The following is a 22919-nucleotide window of genomic DNA, read 5'->3' on the forward strand; positions in this document are numbered from 1 at the left end:
CTTTATTTAACGGATGATCAAGTTCATTGAGCTCAGCTAATTGAAATGCTAAACGCCTGCATTCAGTCATCGTTAATCCAAACAATCTTTTTTCCATGTGCATTAAATAATTTGCAAGGTCTTGTTCCTGTTCAGGAGTGAATATTGCCTTAAATCGTCCCAAAGATTTAGTAACAACATACCCAGGATTTTCCCTAGCTTTTTTAACGTGGCGCTCTAATGTAGATTGAGGCACATTAAAACTGGTAGATGCTCTGTAGTACCCCATTTTGCCATTTAATACTGCTATTACAGCATTCTGCATACTGTCCGTGGACCATTCGTGTTGGTCAGAATGGCGGTTGTACTTAAACACCATCTGAAAATAATAATTATTATTAATGTTTTATATTGGGCGGGTAAAATGGGGTAGTACCCCATTTTGCCCAAATGTACATTTTGAGGTTAGGTATATTTTTTTCCCTGTTCGATTAAAAAATTACTAAACATTTTTACACAGAAATATGCCTAAATGTGTATACTTTTTCATAAAGAATAACAATTAAATATAAATTACAATTATGGTTCACTTACCTTTTCTTAAATTATTGACGAAAATATACCTGCACCTCTAAAACAAACAACGCTCGACTGACCGATATTCACAGACGCCACTAAAAAGCACCCGATTCCCGTCACCATTCGGCTGTCTCATTCGGAAATTTAAATATAATGTGAATGGCGGGCAACCAACAAAAGAGCAATGTTTGCTGCTAGAAGCAACGGTTTCTGGCAATAAGAATAATTAATGTAAATAATAATTAATGGAATAATAATTTAATTAAAATAAAAAATAGCGTTTCTGGAATAATAATAATTATTAATAAATTATATATAAATAAAGGATGCAAACAAGAAAATTTGGTTGAACGATCCAATGGAATGGAAATTGAATTTTTTTTTTGAATAAATATTTTTAAAAATTTCTTTGGGCGGACATGGATTTATTTGATTTTGGATATTATTTAAAATTGCTATAGTTTATTTTTGAGAAAGTGTTATTTGAAAAATTTATTTTTCTACTACCTTATAAGAAAATTTTTAATTTTATTTCCCTGCATAATTGAATTTTTTTATTTGACTATATTTTGCTTATTATTTTTTATGAAATTAATTTTTTACATTAAATTGTGCTTATTAATAAAAATGAAAGTAGAAAATGAAGTACTGTAGGAGCAGTGTCATTTCCTCACTGTGGATGCTTTTGCTGGATCAAACTTCACCCACTTAAGGAAATTATGCACTTTGCTCCTTTTTGTTATACAAATAACTATTATTTTTTTAAGCTCTCTATATGTGGACATATCAAAAAGAAAAGCCCAACTTAAACAATAGGGTATTGTATATTTAGAAAAAATAAATAAATGGAAAACAAAATTTATAAAATATTGTAGTATTGTACTTTAATTTTAATCTTAAATATATAAATGTTATTAATCTTTTTGAAACAAGTACCTTTTTTTTTAAATAACTTTTATACCTAGGTAGAGAGGTAATTTCGGTAAGTGAAAACACAATGGAATTAATTAGTTATACTGTTATATAAATGTATCATATATTAACAAGTTTTATTTTATAAATGCTGCAAAGACATGTATATGACTGATTTGAAAAGAAACTTAATTATTTTATGCTAAAATACTAATTTACAATTCGCAGTTTCAATTAATACTCATAAGAAGAAACTGCAAGAAACTTATGAGATAGGTAATGTTTTTCAAATATTTGCCTAAAACTTAATATATTATAAATATATTATAAAATTATAATACACATATACATACATATATAGTTAAACCTATAAAAAAATATACCTACTATAATATAAAAAAAATACTGTAAATAGAAAAAAATATACAATTAATTATTTTTATTTACTGCTCCTTCTTCTTCTTTGATGGAAAATAAACTTGTTTGTCTATTTTTCGTTTACTTGTATTTGTCTTATTTATCTGTTCCATTATTGATGTCAGTTGTCTCATGCACCTAGACATTTACAGGTATATGTTAATATATCTTATATAATTTTATAAAAAGATAACTTACTTATCATAAGTTTCATCATTTAAAGATCTTAAAAAGTTTTATACACTTTCAATTTCTCTTGTTGATTGCTTGTTCAATCATTGTACTGCTACTTGTTGATTTTCAGTCGTCTTCTCATTAACAAATGTTTCAATTCCTAGACTATGGCTAGCTTCAATATTATTGAAAGAACATTCCCCAAGGAGTTCACCTAAAACAGAATCGCTTCCCTTCCTTTGCTCACACACCATAATGAACAAATGAAATTGCTACAAATTACCTCTAAAATCGCTTCGATTGCAACAATATACTTTTTCAATCTTGTCTTCAATTTTCCTTGTGCGAACAAGTGCATAGTTTGTGCTTACTTTATGCTCTCTTAACCATTCCTCAAATCTTTCTTCACTGGAAAAATGGAAAGTTGAGGACTCTATTTTGATATCATGACTTAACCTGTAAATGAGCTTCAAGTCTTTGATAAGTCTCACAAGAATACTTAGTCTCTTTGCATAAGGGACAAGAAATATGTGACTTTGGGTTATCTGGGAGCTGCTGCTTATGAATAACTTTAATATGATTGTTCTTAGCTGAAATGGAAGAAAACATTTTACTGCATAAGTGGCACAAATTTTTGTTGATAGTTTGGTCCTGATTCCGGTAGCTTTGAGTAGGGCCGTCCATCTTTACAGCTAAAATCGCTGAATTGGAATTAATACAGCTTTTCAGGTATTATTTTAAAACACTATAAGCAACAATATGGTCAATATTTCACAAAGAAACAAGTTCAGTATAATCGCAATAATTGATCAAGTTAGTTGGAGCTTTTTTACGAAAGTAAACAACTAACAAACGCGGGAACATTCGTGTCGTTATTCTTGTCATTCACGTCAAACGACCGAATTTTTCTCCGAACATACACGATCACCGCCGGGAATCGGGTGCTTTTTAGTGGCGTCTGATATTCACGCAGCTTCTGAAGTGACAGCGCTTTTTGCCATCAATCGGGCATGGTCTTAAAGCTGTACGAACTTTCAGATAGATGGAGCTGGCTGTACTAAAAATAATCACGGCACCCCGTTTTGCCGGCCTACCCCATCTTGCCCGCCTTTCCCCTATACGAGGGCTGAACTGCTTCATTAAATTAATAATATCGCTAACGACCCAAATATACCATGCGTACCTCTGTGTTATTAGAAAAACTATCAGCCACATAATTAAACAGGCTAGACTATGTTTACAATGTGAAGATGGACACTTGGAACAATCATTATAAATAGTTACTTTCACCCTAGTATTAATTTTTTTGTATTAAATAAAATTATTTTTCGCCATTATTGTAGTTTATGCAGGTACTTACATAAGTGCTTAAAAATTTTCGATAATTTTGCATGAAAGCGTATTTTTCTAAAAACAATCCCGACGAAGGAGGGCTATTTTACAAAATATGAAAATACAAAATTTAGATTACCAACTTGGAACCATTTGCGAGCAACCGCAGCAGAAGCATGCATAGTTGATGGTGACGGAAAAAAGTTACTTAACTTCTTTTTTATTATCAAGTTTATAGCTAATGATTGTTGACTGCGTTTTCAGCTGATCTGTCCGAATTCTCACTAGTTCGAATTATACAGGTGAAGTAATTTTAAGTTAGGAAGTTGTCCCCCTTGACAAACCTTTTGACGTATTTCGGCGTTTTTTTTTTTTAAACAGTGGTTTTCGATAAATCCGTGGTGGGAAGTTTTCAAATAAACACCCTGTATAAGGCAAACAGGCCGATAACCTCGATGACAAGACAATTCTGCTGATTAATATAATATTATTATTGCAACATTATCAAAGTCAAACCCCTTTATATTGTGAAGAATTATTTTGAAATAAAATTAATTTTTTTAAAAGTTAGTATTCATAAATAATTCCATCACTGGCGCAGTCGGTAGGATTCTAAATGTCCTGCCGAGATAGTGGTATATCTCTACTAGTGCTGACAACAATAATGCCTTTTTTATAATTAGTGTTCACACTAGTTTTATTTTAAGAGTTTAATTTAATTTTGAGCTCGCTAATTTTCTCAGTTAATACGAGGATTATTTTACCTTGATTGGTAGAATAATCAGTATCATGTTTTAAATTAAGTGACCATAAACAAACGAAGAAAAACAACCAAGTCACGGTCTCACAAACATTTATTATTGACGACACGTGTTTCGTAAAACGTGATGTGTATTTTGGTGTTTTAGTTTTAGACCTTATGATGCTCTAATAAAGCGTGTTTGTTTATGTTGTATATATGTTCGTTTGTTTATGTTGTATATATGTAATTCTTACCAGTCTTAGTTGATACTAAACTTTGCGTAGACATGGCTGTTTCAGACCGTGGATGATCGGGTATAGCATACCAGTGCTTTTTTCTATTGTTGTATACGCGAAACAAAATCTGAGTCACATCTCGACAAAGTTGCTGCGGTTGTTTTCTTTTTTGTATATCCGCTTCCCAGCATTCCATCATCACATTGTAGATCACTTCCGGACACGATTTGGGTTTCGGCAGCCGATTTCCCTTTAGGTACCACTAGAAAAACCCACAATTAAGCCACAAATCCTAACTAAAAATAGGATTTATTTTACCTTCATCGTCATTTGCATATCAGTAACCGGAAACAACTCTCCAAATTTAAAAATTTCATAAAAAGTGGTCGCAGTCGCCCATACGTCTGCGGCAGTACTTTTTTTATCGAATGTCTTGTAACATTCTGGTGGTAGCCAATGGATCCTAATAAATTTTTTTTAAAGAAAGGAATATAAATAAACATTTAAATACTTACTCAGATTCTTTATATTTCGTATGAATTCCGGGGTCGCTAAGTTTGACCCTAAAACGGTTTTCGTCATGGCAGTAGACTAACAGTTTCCGACATCGTATGCGCCCATGAATTATACCATTTTGTTCATTCTAAAACAATAAACAAAATGATTTCATAGTGAAGAAATAGTCCATAATTGCAGTGAATTCGTAGGTTAAGGTCAAATGAAAATCTGCAGTCTCCCTTCACCATGTTATATCTACATTAAAAGTTATGCATTTAAATACCCAAAGTATAAATAATAAAGTACTGGAAGTTGAGGTGATGTTAGATGAGGTAAAGCCAGATTTATTTTGTATTTCTGAACACTGGCTCCAGCATAACTTTATGGAACTGTTTAGCCTAAATAAATATTTGATGCTAAATTACTCTTCAAGGACTGAGTCTAGGGGAGGAGGAACTGCAATTTTTATTAGAAATAAATTATCTCCTGTCTTAAACATAAGCAAAATTCAAACGGAAATAAATATTGTAGAAAAAGATTTTGAGTACACAGGTTCACAGGTCTTAATTAAGGATAAGTTTTTTATAATTATATGTATCTATAGATCTCCAAATGGTAATTTTGAAGTTTTTTTGTCTAAACTAAATGATCTTTTGACAGTAACATACTCAGCAAAGAAACATTATATAATTTGTGGTGATTTTAATGTAAACTTTTTGGTAAAAAATAATGAAAATTCTTTTTTGCTATCACAATTAATGCTGAGCTTTGGGCTTAAATCGCAAGTTCATGGGGAACTAGGCCTGACTCAGGTACACAGCTCGATAATATTTTTAGTAATTTGGATCAGTCAGTATCTGAAATTTTTGTAACTCATGTCTCAGATCACTATGGGCAAATCATGTCATATCAATATGATAAGCTTATTACAAAGGCTTTATATATTAAAAAACGATTTTTTACACCTTCTAATATACAAAGTTTTGTAGGTTATCTCAAAGAGGAAAAATGGGACGATATCCTAACTATAAACGATCCAAACAGGAAATATGAAAGTTTTTATAATACACTCTATTACTACTTTGATAAATCATTTCCTCTTTGTACTTCCAAAAAAAAGACAGAAGACAAATCTTGGATTAATTCTAATATAAAAAACTATGGTAAGTATATTAAAGATCTATATGTATGGTCAAAAATGACAAATTGTGAAAGGCATAAACAATTATTTAAAACTGAAAAGAAAAATTATCGCAAATATCTACAAAATTATAAAACCACAATAAATGAAAATAAAATTGCTATTTCTCATAATAAAACAAAAGTTGCTTGGACCATTTTTAATCAAGAGTGCAATAAAAACATAAAAAACAATAAAACAATTAAAATATCTTATAATGGAAATATAACTGAAGATCCACAAACAATCGCGGATTTGTTTATAAATCAATATGATATCCCAACTGTCTACCCTTCAAGTCATAAACCTTTAAAAAACCCCATAACTCAAACCATATTTTTAGATCCTGTAGATAGCTTGGAAATTTTTCGTATCATAATCAACTTGCCAAATAAATTTTCTGTAGGTCTAGATGAAATTCCAACTATAATTTTGAAACATTCAGCCAAATTCATAGCTAAACCAATATCAAGCATAGTAAACCTTTGTTTTTAAACAGGTACATTTCCCTCTGCCCTTAAGGCTGCAAGAATGGGCTTGGAAAATTTAAAAAAATATATATATATTTTCCCAAAAATAAATACAACATAAGTTTATAAGAACAAGGACGTTTATTTCAAGTTGTTAGGGTAAGTATTTGCAAAGTTATAAGGCTGCTAGTCTGGGGTTTTTTATACCTCCCGAGATTCCGTCCCAATTACGCGCTACGTCATAGACGCCGACGCGACGCGACGGTGTATTATAGAGCGCTCGCTAGCCAGCCAGCCACAGCCTAGTACCCAGGCGTTATTTTGACAAAGAAGCGTGCGCGGTCGACATGCTAGCGTCGGTCGTTGCGTCCACTTGGGCGCCTGTGACGTATCATCCCGGCCGCGCTGGTACAAGGAAAAAATTAAACATGGCGTATTTATTCGAACTTTGAAAATTAATTGTGAAGTAACTATAAATGCTAGAGAACTGAAATAAATTGCTAAATTTAAGTTGGAGCCTGCTCTTTTTTCCTAAAAAATAATCGAATTGTCGTTTCCAAGCTCATTGTGCCGGTACATAAAAAGGGAGATGCCCAGGTACTAGAGAATTACAGACCTGTATCTCTTCTGTCTTCCTTGTCCAAGGTTTTTGAAAGAGCTATATATAGCCGATTAATGACCTTCTTAGATCACAGTATAATATACTTTCTGATAAACAGTATGGCTTTAGACCCAATCGATCAACACAATTGGCAGTATTCACAACAATAAATCATATAAAAACAATGTTGACAAGGGTGGCTGGGCTTTTTTTTGATCTTTCTAAGGCCTTTGACACCATTGATCATAGGATGTTGTTGCATAGATTGGAACACTATGGTTTGAGAGGATTGTCTGGTGCTTTACTGGGGTCTTATCTGGAGGAAAGAAAACAAATTGTGTGTATCTCAAAGGACAATAGAAATTATTATTCTAAGCCAGTTATTGTTTCGCAAGGTGTACCTCAGGGCTCGATTCTCGGTCCTGTGCTGTTTCTATTGTATGTGAATTCACTTTCAGATGAGGTGGCTGCGGGACTCCTCTGCCAGTATGCTGATGATACATCGGCTGTCGTGGTGGGGCAGGATTTTGGGAGCCTGGCTAACGAGTGCTCATGTGCAGCGGGGACAATGCCAGGTTTGGTGTGATGAGGCAGGGTTAATTCTGAACTGCGAAAAGACTGGTCTAATGCTATTTCAGAAAAATCCCAAATTAACAGAGTCTGTTTATTTGAAAATGCGAGGCAAATCAGTGCCTGTGGAAAACACAGTTAAATTTTTAGGGGTCACCTTGGACACTGCTCTTGGCTGGGAGGAACATGTGAGGGTGCTCCAATCTAAACTAAATATCTTTTGTGCATTAGTGCGAAGACTAAAATATTCATTAACAGTAAATTCCATAAGACAGTTTTATTTTGCAGGGGTGCAGTCATTGATTGCCTATAGTGTGATGTTTTGGGGATCATCCTCTGTGGCTCCTCAAATTTTTGTAGTTCAGAAAAGGATCATCAGAGCTATGCTGGGGTTGCGCCCTGGAACATCATGCAAACCACATTTTGAATCACTGAACATAATGACTGTGCCTTCAATCTACTTTATGTCCTTAGTGATGTTTGTCAAAAGGCACCCACACCTTTTTTCAGTAAACAGTGACCATTATGGCACTGATATTGCAGTAATCACAAGGGGGAGGGAAGATCTTCGGGCACCAGCCCATGGTTCAGCGTTTTTTGAAAGGGGTCCTTATTATATGGCAGTTAAAGCATATGGGTTATTATCACCAGAAATAAAATCCATTAATAATAGTGTTAAATTTAGGAAAGCCACTAGTCAGTTTCTTTTAGATAAGTGCTTTTATGATTTTAAATTTAGATTTTGATGTGCCAGACCTGTGAACCTGTTACACATATGTACATATTCTATATATTTTGAACTTCATTTATTGATATTGTAATTTTAACTTTGTAGTTGCTGTTTTAACTTTTACTGTTTGTTAGTCTATCTCATTTTATTCTATATGTATTTAATTGTATCATGTTTCTTATTATATGCAATATTCATCGTGAATCTATTTTAGGGAATTCACCATTTCTGCTTGACGTTGCTTTGTCAAATTTATTTTGATTTTGTTGGCAATAAAGGAAATATTATTACTTATTTAAAATTCCCGACATGTTTCGAACACAGTGGTGTCCATCATCAGGGGATACTAAAAGGAAATAATTCGGAACAAAAAGCAAAAAGACAAACAGAAATAGAAAAAAACTTAACAAATTAACATAAGGTACACTTACAAAAGTTTAAAATCGGTATTAGATATTCGCCTCAGGGTTTGATTCCATGTCAAAAAACCTCTATTTATTATTTTTAATTTTATTTGTTTACATGTTGTTGTTGACAAAGACCGAACAGTATGCTAAAAAATATATACACGTTCGGCGGTTGAAAAATTTCGAATATGATTTTTGCGTAATGTGTAAGAATGAGACGGAGTAGAGCGAGAACAAACTTGGCTCCACCCTGGGCGGCTATCGCGTCGTCGTTGGGCTTATCAGTTCGGTTGCAATTCCTCGCATACCTATGTACATGTTAGCCGATCATGTTTACAATTTATTTCAACCTTTGGTACGAAGACGGATACAGTAATAAAATAAAAATGGTTTTCACTATTGATCAAAAGATTAATATCATTAAATGGTATTGTCATGCGGATAGTGCAGAAGAAGTTGTCGGCCGTTTTATATTTGCATATCCTGATCAGCAAGTCCCTACTGCTAAAACAATTTATAATATCTGGCATAAGTTTGAGCAGTCGGGATGTGTAAATCGGTGTGCAAAATGTTCTAGTGGCGATCAGGAACTTTGTCGAACACCTGACGCTAGGATTGAAAAGGAGGTCAAGGTGTGTGCTTTTGTGGAAGTAAGTGAACCTTGTTCTAGCTCCCAAATTTCTCAAGAACTTGATATTCCAAGTCGTACAGTGCGTGATATTTTGAAAAGAAATAAGTACAAAGCCTATAAAATTAAAAACACTCAAGAAATTTTTCCAGAAGATCAAATAAAACGCTTGGAGTTTTGTGAAACCTTAAGAGAAAAAATTGATCAAAATGACGACTTCACAAGTAATATTTTATTTACAGACGAGTCATCTTTTTCTCTTCTAGGTCGACATAATTCTTCAAAGTCGTGAGATATTGGTCTCGGGAAAATCTACATTTCAGTGTACCATTACGAACTCAATACCCGCAAAAGGTAAATGTTTGGACTGGTATTTTAGCCAATCACATTGTAGGGCCTTTTTTATTGATGGTACCTTAAACTCTGAGAGATATTTACTTTTATTGCAACAAAATATACCCGCTGTACGAAACTTGGATGTTAATTTTGAGGAAATTTGGTTTCAATAAGACGGATATCCCGCTCACAACGCTAGACAAGTGCAGGACTATTTAACAAACACTTTTCCTGAACGGCTTATTTCCACAAGAGGTACCACACCATGGCCTCCGCGATCTCCAGATCTGACGCCTTGCGACTACTTCTTATGGGGCTATTTGACGGAAATTCTTTACCAACACTGACATGAAAGAGCCGTTAATTTGGACAAATTGCGACTTATTATTAATATTTCTAGGTCCATTACACCTGAAATGTTAGCCAATGCACGTAGAGAATTTTACGACAGGTTGGGATACTGTGAAGCCCAAGGAGGTGTATTTGAACACCTTATTAAACAATCCATTTAATTAGAATTATTATTTTGTTTAAGAGTTATTTTTCATTTTATTTTAGAATATTGTATTTAGTTTTCACCAAAGGTTTTTAAGATTTGAGCATATTAAAGTTGTTTTTTTGACTTGCGATTATGAGCACGTTGAAAAACAACAGAAATTTTTATCTTTCGTGTGCGCGTAAAATTCCAATACTTGATTGAGGCTAACCTACCCATCTCCAAGCGCTTGCTAAACATCACTGCGCGCAATCCGAAATGAAATTCACATTGCGAGCGGTACGGAGAATCGGCGTCGCTATAGGGGGGTTTACACGATGCCAGTGACTTGAACAAGTTACTAAAATCCAGCACTGGATTTTAGTACTTGCTTTGTGTAAACATATATTCCAATACTAAATTCCAGTACTGATTTTAGTAACGATTCCAGTACAGTGAATAGAAAGCATTTCTATTTACTGGAGCAAGTGGTTACCCCCACTCCCACTATCCTCTTAACTAAACCTGTGTAGACACGATGATTCCAGCGTTCGATTTTAGTAAATAAATCAGTACGTAGTTTTAGTAATTGTTTTAAAGTGTAGGTGTTATTATTATTCAAAATGTGCGCAAAATGGACTGAAGATACCACAGTAAAGTCTGTAGAATTATATAGGGAGGAAGAGTGCCTTTGAAATACACAGTTGGTAATCTATAGAAATAAACAAGCCCGTGAGTCGGCTATAAAAAGAATTGTGGAAACAATGGAAATCGAGAATTTTGGCCCAATAGATGTAAAAAACAAAATAAAAACTCTAAGGTCGACGTATGTACAAGAGGTAGCAAAAATTAAGAAATCGCAAAGCTCTAAGGCCGGAGCCGATGAAATATATAAACCAAAAATGAAGTGGTTTTCAGTTATGCATATGTTTTTACAAACAATGGATAAGAGAAGGGTAACATGCAGTAATTTGGTAAGTAAGAAGCTACTATATATTTTTTATTATACAGTGTGTCCCACTTAAGGGTTAGCCACCCCTCTAAAATTTTTGTTTCTTGACCAATTTTCAAAAACTTTTTTTTGTTGGATAGATGGTCAAAAATGGCACTTATGAGCCAAGTTCGACGTTTAGAGAAAGCAGGTCATGGCCTACTGTATTCAAGTTTGAAGTGCGAAAAATCGAGAAGTAGTATTAGCGATATTTATTTTTGAAAAATGGTACTGGATTATTGTTCAGGACCACTTAAAACATAAGTGTACCAAATTTGGTTATGATAATATACAGGGTGTTAAAATAAATTGGAGTCAAATTTTTAAAAGGCGCAATAACATTCTTAATCAAATACGAATATTTTTAAAATTTTTGGCTAATTGGCATGCGTCTTGAGAACACAAAGGTTGGAAATATCCAACAAATACAATCAATAAACAACAATCGATCATATTATCATACTATTTTGGGCTTCACAATAATACAACTTCATTTATAATTTTTTTAGCTTTATTTCATTGTTAGGTTGCAATTCACACTTCACTAGTTACTTAGTAATATAATGTAGGCTAAGCGGCAAAAACTGAAAATAATTACCTTAAGGAATTACCTAACACCAAAGATAATAATATTACTAGTATTTTATCTTTGCTAACACTCAAATTTAAAAATTAATGCCACAAAACAAAATATTAGTTCCTTCAATATGTCCTCCATTAATTCTTATACATTTTTCTATGCGTCTTCTGTTGTTTACTACCATCCTTCTTAACTCTACCCTGCTTATTTCATTACACTCTTGTCTAATGCGCTCACAAAGATCATGTAGAGTTTGCGGTCTTGATTTGTACACTTTGTTTTTAAGGGTTCCCCAAAGAAAAAAATCTAAGGGAGAAAGGTTGGGGGAACGTGCTGGCCACTGAATTAATGGACTGTTTCGTCCTATCCATCGATTCGGATAATTCTGATTTAGTCAATTCCGCACTACCACTGCATTGTGGATAGGCGCACTGTCAAATTGTATTTGTAAGTTTCTTGTTTCGGCTAACGGCAAATCATCGATTACGTCACTAAAATCACCTTCCAGGAATCGAAGAAAATTAAGTCCATTTAGATTTTCATTAAAGAAAAACGGCCCGATTATACGTTCGTTCAAGATACCGCACTATACGTTAATTTTCTGCGAATACTGCCTTTTACATTGTATCACCCAATGGGGATTTACGTTACTCCACATTCTAATATTTTGAGATGACACAATGCCGTTTGTAGTAAATGTTGCCTCATCGGTGTATAAAATATTTTTCAAAAATGTAGGGTTAGCCAAATAATCGCCTTGTAACCACAAACAATATTCCATCCTGCGTTCTTCATCCCCGTGTTCCAAAGTGTGAAGGAATATAGGCTTGAAAGGCTTCTTGTTATTTTTCTTTAAACACCTCCATATGCAATTTTTGGAAATATTTAAGTTGGTACTAGCAACTCTAATGCTAGATTGCGGATTAGCATTAAAGTATTCAAGAATTATTTGGTTATTATTATTTGCTCGATTACGATGTAAATGAGGACGTACTCCGCCTACTGAACCAGACTGCTCAAACCCGTAGTTTATTCTGGCTATTGTTGAATGGTGGATGTTTTTACCAAGATGTCTCCTGTTCAATTCCGCCGCAGCTTCACGAAATGTTCTAACTCCATCGCCAACCCAGTCAAGCAGTCAAAATGAACTAAATGCATGAAAACTTTGACAAACTGTCAGGAACATTTTCTTTCATAGCATACTTGGGTAAAATTCCCACAAAATAATTTTTAACCAGACACAATCATATCTTTGGAATTTAACAAACAAACTCATAAAAAAACAAACAAATTGAGCCCAAAATAGTATGATAATATGATCGATTGTTGTTTATTGAAGGATATTCCCAACCTTTGTGTTCTCAAAACGCATGCCAATTAGCCAAAAATTTAAAAAATATTCGTATTTGATTAAGAATGTTATTGCGCTTTTTAAAAATTTAACTCCAATTTATTTCAACACCCTGTATACTATCATAACCAAATTTGGTACACTTATATTTTAAGTGGTCCTGAATAATAATCCAGTACCATTTTTCAAAAATAAATATCGCTAATACTACTTCTCGATTTTTCGCACTTCAAACTTGAATACAGTAGGCCATGACCTGCTTTCTCTAAATGTCGAACTTGGCTCATAAGTGCCATTTTTGACCACCTATCCAACAAAAAAAAGTTTTTGAAAATTGGTCAAGAAACTAAAATTTTAGAGGGGTGGCTAACCCTTAAGTGGGACACACTGTATGTACCTATATTAGTAATTGAATACAAAATATATTAAAATGAAATTAAAAAATCATTCGTTCCTGCCATGAAACGGCCCCTGTAGTCATAAAATAGTGTTTATATTTATCCTTTAAATTTCTTGCAAATTGTGAAGAATGATTACTTCCTATACGTGAAACTGATGGCAAACCAGCTACTTCTGACCTCCAACTTCCAAGAATAATTCTACCTTGATCGATATCTTCTTCGTCAACGAATCCCTTTGGCAAATATTCATTTACAGTAGTGCATCTAAGCCAGTTATGTAGGGCACAACATGTTCTGACTATTTTATCCACTGATGATAGTCCACAAGCTATGGGTTCCTCAAAAACTCGAAATCTAGACACTAAAATACCAAAACCATTTTCCACAATTCTTCTTGCACGAGACAATCTATAATTGAAGATTTTTTAATCAACAGTAAGTGCATTCTTTGAATATGGTTTAAGTAAATAATGCTTTAACGGAAAAGCGTCGTCTCCAACAAAAAATCAACCATCCGGTAATATATTGTTTTCTAAAGCAGCAAAAATAGAATACTGCGCAAAAACTCCTCCATCTGAGGCTCTTTCATTGTAGCCAACATCATTGTATATAAAATTGTAATTTCCGTCTACAATTGCCATTAAAATAATACTGTTTTGTCCCTTATAGTTGAAAAAGTTACTGCCACAATTCTCAGGAGCTCGAATAAGTATGTGTTTTCCATCAATGGCACCATAACATGGGTAACTATGGTTGAAATCACTTTCGATAGCTTTCCATTCTTTGTTACTTTTTGGTACCTAAAATAAAAAATACTAAATAATTTCTTATTATGCCAAATGTGTGAATATGAGATATTTTCTAGGCTTCAGAAACATATAATGGATCGAATACATTACAAGTAGAAGATGAAGTTGAAGAGGCAACACACGATAAAGTACCATTAGCAGCAGAGGTAATAAAAGCGAATGTTAGTGGAGCTATTAATGAACCTACTCCAAAACGCCATAAGGCAGCGAAGTCCAAGATTAAAGAAGTTGCTGGTTGCATCAAAGACTTAAATTCTTTAACGACATCTATTCGAGATCTACAATTTACGGAATCATCTGAAAATGAATTCGATATTTTCGGGAAGAGCGTAGCTGCACAATTAAATAAGTTGCCCCTTTTAGCGGCCGTCACGGCTCAAGCTGAAATTCAGCAAATTTTGACTCGTTCCAGAGTGTCAAATATAGAAGGTACAAGCACCTCATTAGGTTCTTCCAGATGCACCAGTGCATTTAGTACTTTGCCGATCCCGGAATCAGGTGAAACCTTGATTTCTCCAGAATCACCCAACACATCCCTACCACCGGCAGATAACAATACAAGCAATATTCTTTCCGAAGCATATAGATCCGCTTTTGATCTAGATACTGATAATTGGGGTTAGAATCATATACTTTATTTTCATTCATACTTAATATTTAGATTTCAGTTTAAAGAATAATGTGTTATTTTACGTTTAATTGAATAATATGATATATGAATAATTATTTTTTTACTGTTGAAAACTATGATTTTAATTTTATAATAAAAGGAATACGACATTATTTACCTGTATAAAATCCTCCAATGTATCGTATATGGCATCGCATACTTCTGGAATAAACTTGGAAATTGCAGGCCGGGAAACATGGAATTGCTGCTGCAAATTTCGGTAACTATTTCCAGCAGCTAAATATGACAGAGTAATTTCTAATTTTGTTCTGGCAGGTAAAGCCATTCTCATTGTGGTGTCAGATCGCTGTATAGCAGGCGATATTTTTTTCTGAAGAACGTCAAAGGAAGCAGGAGACATTCTCATACAGTTTCTGTATTCTTGAACGTCTTCGATGGCAAGTTCCTTTAAAAGCATGTTAGATGCACCATGCGTGCTTCTCCTTGCCAGCCATTTTCTAACCCAAATTCTTTTCTTGGGATTTGTTGTTAATTCACTCTGAACAATGTCAATTAACTCCTCTATCAGTACTTTAACACCTAATATTAAGCTTCTTTTAAGTAAAACATATTCCTTCTGCTTCGCACTCATCATTTAAATTTAACGTTTTTAATTCTCGCCTGTAACCTACACTACAAAAACTTGATAAAATGGATTTTATGCAAGTTACTTGATCAAATAACTGGCATCATGTAGACAAGAACTATCTTCCAAAGCACTTGCTTTTGGTACTGGATTCTAGTAACTTGTTCAAGTCACTGGCATCGTGTAAACCCCCCTTATCGGTGGGAGGTTACCGATGCAGTCGTTCTCTGTCTACTCTCTATCTATTAGGTCTAATACATTAAAACTCAATCCGTAAGATTCAACTCGCCAAACGTGTATACTAAACTCAAACGTAGGTGGCATCTATAGGAGAATTTCTAAAATTACCATGGTACCTGATGGTGTGTTACTACAATTTTTTGGTGAAAGCAAGAGGAATATATCTAATACCAATTTTAAACCTTTGCAAGTGTACCTTATATTAATTTGTTAAGTTTTTTTCGTTGTCTGTTTGTCTTTTTGTTTTTTGTTCGGAACCATTTCGTTTAGTAGTAGTCTCTGATGATGGACAAAACTGTGTCCGAAACATGTCAGGAATTTTAAATAAATAAATAAATAATGTCTTTATTAAGAGTAATAACACCACTACATGATTAAATCTTAAAGGGCAAATTCTAGCTTGTTTAGTCATTAAACTGCTACTCTTAAATTAACCCTTAAATTATAAACGCATTTATTTAATGTCTATAAGAAAAAATAAATAAATATTAATACGTCCTCCTGTACATATAATTATTACTACAATCCAGTAAAAGTTGAACAATAAATTTTATAATATGCAATGTAAAACTGTAATCTTAATCCTACTGGAAAAAAACTAACTATAAATTTTGATGAAATACACATATTTTTTCAAAAAATTGAGATAAAATTAGAACTATGAAAAAAAATTATTATATAATAACACAGCTATGAAGACATAATGCACTAGTATGTTATGGCATAATTAACTTGTTTCTAACTCTCAAACTTTCTAACTCCCAAAGAGCGCTGATGGGTCACATCCCTAAATATTAATTTAGATCTTAAATATAAAGGCAAGTTTGTATCTAGAATTTATCATTAAAAGAAGATCTTAAACAAATTCTCGACATTCATCCAATTCAACTGTTGTATCTTTGATGAAATGTGGTCAAATTTCTTGAGTCCATAAAAAAATCGACAGCAGTTATTTTGCATCACTTGAAGCCTCATTTTTTCAACCTGAGTAAGACATGGGTAAAAGAGAGTTAACCCGTAAGTCAATTTTGATAAAACATATGTTTCACATAATTTTTACGCACTTTAAACTTGGTACTGATCCTCCATCTGAAGATGAATGTATCCCTTTAGAAACTCTAAGTCGGGGCTTGATGTAAAGAGCAAGACCTTGGTTTTATCAGTATTTAACCTCAGTCCATGCTTTCTCCTATACTGACAAATGTTGAATAAGTCACTGTTTATAGCAGTTTCTGCATCATTTTATTTATTTTTTATTTAAAGCAGTACAGCCCAACAGTATATCCATTTAATGGGCAATATAATTTACATACCTATACAGGGTTACTGGTAATTCGATACATTCCTTTGGAGATGTGATAGGGGAGGGGGTAAGAAGTAAATTGAACCTTAATATGTATTATGCAAAAGTTGATAGTTTTCGACATATTTAATTTTTTCTGTTTTTCTTCAAAATGTAGACCTTAGTGGTTTAAAAGGCAGTTTCCAGAAAATCCGCTGTATATTTTTTTTAACTTTTTAGGCAAAATACATGCTCAACACAATAGTGTTATGTTTGTAATGGCAAAAGTCCCGCAAATAGTTGTAACTATAGGTAAATTCTCGATGCAAAGTGTAATTTTTTTTTCTTAAATAAAATACTACATTTTCTAGTGGATATTTTTTGAAAAAAAAAATGCTACATTCTTCAAAATTTCCTTAAAACTTCCTTATTACCTAAGCTAGCTCACAGGATACAAATGCTTAAAAGTTAGGTGACATGGTTTTGTATTTTTATTATAAATTGTAAAGTGACGCATTTATCAGTATTTACCTTCACAAATCTTGTTCAAAATGAGAGCCTCTATTGCGAATACAGGCTCGGCAGCGCCTTCTCATTTCAGTCTTTGTTGTTCTAGTTGTTATGGTATTCCTGATCTGCTGGGCAGCGTTGGTTATTCTTTGGATAAGATCTTCCCGGGTAATTATTGGGGTTGCATAAACCAGTGCTTTCATTTGACCCCATATACTATAATCAAGCGGGGTTAAGTCAGGGCTTCGTGCTGGCCAAGCTATTGGACCTGACCTACCAATCCAACGATTCGGGAAACGTTCATCCAGGAACTGCTGAACTGACCGCCGAAAATGAGCTGGACAGCCGTCATGTTGAAATATCATTCGTCCTCTAACGGAGAGAGGAATATCGTCAAAAATAAAATATCTTGTAGGTCATGTCGTAAAAAATTTTCATAAATATCCCCGTTTAAATGGTCTGGGAAAAAATGTGGTCCTATTACATCCCGGCCAATAAGTCCCATCCACACATTTATAGAAAACTTTCTTTGAAAACTGGTTTCTCTTGTTAAACGGGGATTTTCTTCGGCCCAAAAATGAAGGTTATGAAAATTTGTAATGCCCTCATGACTAAACTTGGACTCGTCCGTCCACAAAATGTCGGTTAAAAAAGTTCTATTGTCTGCATCAGAATTTATAATAAATCTGTAGAATTCTACCCTTCTTATCGGGTCCCCTTCTTCCAATCCTTGGACAGGCGTATAATGGTAAGGATGGCTTCCCATTTGCCAAATCGTGGACCAAACTTTCTATTGCGATGATCCTGTTTTCTGCGCTACGGCATTAGTGGATATGGTTGGATCGTGTTCAAAATGTCTTAATATTTCCTCCTCATCTTCTGCTCGATATACGCGAGGAGCGCCAGCGTCACCTCTCTTGGTTTTACGGATCCAGTTTCAGCGATAGCTCGGTAGGTCGAAGCGAAAACACGGACATTTGGAATGCGGCGGTTCGGAAAGCGACGTTGGTAATCTCGGCGAGACTCCGCGGCATTACCATTGCAAAACCCATAAACAAACATAATATCTGCATATTCAGCGTTAGTAAACGTGGCCATAGCGCAGAAACCAATAGAATACCTTCTTTGAAAACACGAGAAAAATAAACTCGAAACTCGTAATTTAACTACTTTCCACAACAATTATTGCTGTCAGACTATCTACACATCAAATTTTTAACAATAAAATTAAAAAAACAAATTGTTGCTATAGTACTTAAATACCATAGAAGTAAATACCACTTGGCATTTTTCAAGTGCGTTCTTACTATTAATAAGAAAAATACAAAATTCTGTTAAAATTTTAGGGAAGCATTTATAGCCTATGAGTTAGCTTAGATAATAAGTAAGTTTTACGTAAATTTTGAAGAATGTAGCATAATTTTTTTTCAAAAAATATCCACTAGAAAGTGTAGTATTTTATTTAAGAAAAAAAAATTACACTTTGCATCGAGAATTTACCTATGGTTACAACTATTTGCGGGACTTTTGCCGTTACAAACGTAACACTATTGTGTTGAGCATGTATTTTGCCTAAAAAGTTAAAAAAAATATACAGCGGATATTCTGGAAACTGCCTTTTAAACCACTAAGGTCTACATTTTGAAGAAAAACAGAAAAAATTAAATATCTCGAAAACTATCAACTTTTGCATAATACATATTAGGGTTCAATTTACTTCTTACCCCCTCCCCTATCACATCTCCAAAGGAATGTATCGAATTACCATTAACCCTGTATATATGTCATTATAAATGTTCAAAATATAAAGATAAACTAAGTCTAAATAGCTTATAAGTACCTAAAAAATTATTTTAAGAGAAAAAAAGAAAAAAAAAACAAGAATTTCAGAGAGAGAGGAAAGAGAAAAAAAAAACAAAAATATCATTTCAACCCGAAATATAAATCAGCTAAGCATACTAAATAGAGTACCATAACAAATGCGATACGTAAACTTTAGAATACCAAGTCGCGAATATAAGTTCATTAAGAAGTAGTAAACAACTCTGTAAAGACTTTAATTAAATTATTACGTGAGCAAACAAATAGATCACAGAATGGCGTTATTTTGTTTGAATTGTCTGACATTACGTATAAGGGTGAAGTTAACATTACATTTGTCCTGGCCCCTGGGCAATAAAATAAGTTTGTGTTTCTTGAGTTGAGACGCGGCACAGAAAAATTTAGATTCTCTAGTAGCTCAGGACAATCAACTTTCCCATGCAATATCTTATGCACCAACAAGACCGACGATCTATTTCTTCTAATTTCAAGAGGTTCCACGGAAAAGCGAGTTAGGAGAGTTTCGTAAGAGATTCCCTGAGGAGGATAAAATCCGTCAGCCTTAAAGGAAAGATACTTTAAAAATTTTCTCTGTATTTTTTCGATAGAATATTTATGAACCTGGTAGTAAGGGTTCCACACTATAGAAGCATATTCCAATTTAGAACGTAAAAGAGCAAAATATAAGTTTTTTAAGGCTTCTATGTTACTGAAACCCCGACAGTTTCGCACAATAAATCCAAAGACTTTACTAGCACTGTTTGATATATTATCTATCTGGTTCACAAAGGTAAGCTTATTATCAAACACGACACCCAAATCACTGATTGATGAACATCGAGTAAGTTTTGTGGAAAGGGTGTAATCGAATTCGATTACATTTTTCCTTCTAGAAAAGGACACCACCTTACATTTAGACACATTTAGATTTAACCTGTTTTCATCACACCACAGACTTACACACCTCAAATCGTTCTGCAAGGACATGCAATCAGTAGTATTGGTTACAGAAGAATAGATTTTTAGATCATCAGCAAATAAGAGCTTTTGTTGATCTAGTTTATCACTTAAGTCATTGATAAATAAGAGAAAGAATAATGGACCTAAATTTGACCCTTGGGGAACCCCCGATGACGCAGTATATTTATAGGAACAGAAACCCCGTTGACAGACATATTGCTTTCTATTTAAGAGATAGCTCTTAAAAAGGATCAAGGAATCCGATAGAAAACCAAAACTATGAAGTTTATTTAAGAGTATATTATGATCCAAGCGATCAAAAGCCTTTGAAAAATTTAGATAAATTACATCAACTTGGCTCTGGCTATCCAAGGCATTCGCAATAAATTGAGTGACAATTATTAAGTTTGTAACAGTGGACCTTCCCGGTAAAAATGTAGAGACAATGTTGATGTAGAGACAATTTATTAGAGACAAAAAACTGGATTCGTGAATAAAGTATTTTCTCAAAGACCTTTGAAAAGTTACACAAGAAAGAAATTGGTCTATAGTTTTCGATATGCTCACGATCACCACCCTTAAAGACAGGACATACTCGTGCTTCTTTCCATGTCATAGGATATTCTTTTTTGTTTAAACAGAGATTAAATAAGATTTCCAACGAGCGTACCATAGCATATCGACAATCTTTAATTAAAAATGCTGGGATGCCGTCCGGGCCAGCCGTGAATTTATTTTTCAGCGAAGCGATAGCAGCGAGGATCTCGTGTTGGGTTACCGGGGTGATGCGAAAAGAGTCAAAGACGGCTACTGCTGCTGTAGCATCTATCGTCGGTGTTGCAGCCGCACCGGAGCGTAGAAAAACAGAATTAAAATAATGTGCAAAACTGTCGACTATTTCTTGGGGATTATTGAGGTTCTTGTCCTTATAACGCATGATGCCTGGAATAGTTGATGTCCTATTTTTATTATGAACAAAGTTCCAAAAACGACTAGAGTCAGTTAAAATATTTTCCTCAGAACTTGTTATATAAGACTTATAGGCTGTTTTTAGTTGCATTTTCACTACCGTTCTGATCCTACAAAACTCCTCTCTGTAAAACAATATATTCGTCAACTTAAATTTTTTGTGCATCTTAGCTTTATAACATTATATCATTATAATGTTTAGGATTAAAGCTGTATAACACTTGTGTGTCATTGGCATAAAACTGTATTTGAGAGTATCTAGTGGTTTTATTCATATCAAAGGTGTATAATAGAAATTCCAAATAACTGAATGTTTAATAAATAGGTAAAGGGAGATTGCATTATTTTCATTTTATCTTAAAATTGTTTCAATTAATATATTTTATTATTTTTATGAATAATTCAGTGAGTTTGTGCCTGTAAGGTCCTCTAACGAGAAAATTGCGGAACAGTGTTGATTTATGCTATGTATATATGTAGACTAATGATTAGTTGGTTGTACTTCGTTTTAGACGGAAGCAGAAAGACTATTGCATATTATAAAATTACTTATTATTTTTGAGGTTCACTACGTTTTTTATAACTGTAAAGTATAATGTTTGGGGATAAGAGGTTTCTACATTTTATCAGCTTGAGGATAGCGTAATATAGGCCTAAACGACGCCAGTATTAAAAACTAAAACCCGAGGTTTTATTTGAACCCAGATCCAACTCACTTAGCAAGAAGCATAATTTTTCATTGTTTTAGTTAAAATTATAATTTTTTCTTCTCTATAACATTATCTACTGCGAAATTTTTTAGTAAAAACAATTTTTTAGTTTTCCATTATAATTTAAATTTTTTGTATAATAAACTGATTTTTTTTATTTTGTTTGAAAAGAATGTTTATTTTTTCATACGATTCTAATAATGTGCAATGTTAAGGATAAACCGTGTTTCATATGATTACTAAAAGAATTAACCAACATGAATATGAAAAATGATGCCGTATTACATACACTTACAATATCCCATAAAGCTTTAGCCAAACATCCGGCAGCCTCAAGCAAATCTTCCGGCTTCATTATACCCCGGTTATCTCGAAGATATTGATCTAATGGTCCCAAATTAAAGTATTCCATCGCCATAGCCATGGGTTTCAATGCGATTCCGAAAAGTCTTACTAAATCTGGAGATCTTAAAAATGCCCACTGGCTGGCTAACGTAAGAAACTCCTAAAAAATTAGAAGTAAATATTGTGTGAACAAGGAAAAAAGGAATATTAAAAGTTACCGTGCTATGTTTGCCTTGGGACTCCTCGTAAAACTTCAAAGCTACTTCGACTTTCTTGCCCTTTTCGACTCGCCACATTCCTCTGTGTAGAAAAGTCAATTTTCTTGAACCATCCTTTCTCTGCCCTGAAAATAGTAAATATTTTAATCATATATAATAAAACATGTAAAGCTAAATAAATTAAAAGCCAAAATAAAACTCTTGAGCTGT

The 22919-nt window shown here is 33.6% G+C and overlaps 1 protein-coding gene across 3 annotated transcripts in view; it reads right to left on the reverse strand.

Moving 5' to 3' along the window:
- The window catches only part of LOC126736020 (tyrosine-protein kinase hopscotch-like), a 185729-nt gene that overhangs the window by 55080 nt on the left and 107730 nt on the right, over positions 1-22919 (reverse strand). For 2 of the 3 annotated variants that reach the window (XM_050440209.1, XM_050440208.1), the window contains exons 7-11: positions 22710-22834; positions 22436-22651; positions 4887-5014; positions 4690-4834; positions 4390-4633 (exon numbers count right to left, since the gene is read on the reverse strand). In XM_050440209.1, the coding sequence (XP_050296166.1) occupies positions 4390-4633; positions 4690-4834; positions 4887-5014; positions 22436-22651; positions 22710-22834 (858 nt within the window). The remainder of the gene's footprint in view (positions 1-4389; positions 4634-4689; positions 4835-4886; positions 5015-22435; positions 22652-22709; positions 22835-22919) is intronic. The other variant, XM_050440210.1, reaches the window with a different exon arrangement.

This window comes from Anthonomus grandis, chromosome 5, assembly GCF_022605725.1.
Source record: "Anthonomus grandis grandis chromosome 5, icAntGran1.3, whole genome shotgun sequence".
Classification (NCBI taxonomy): Eukaryota; Metazoa; Arthropoda; class Insecta; order Coleoptera; family Curculionidae; genus Anthonomus; species Anthonomus grandis.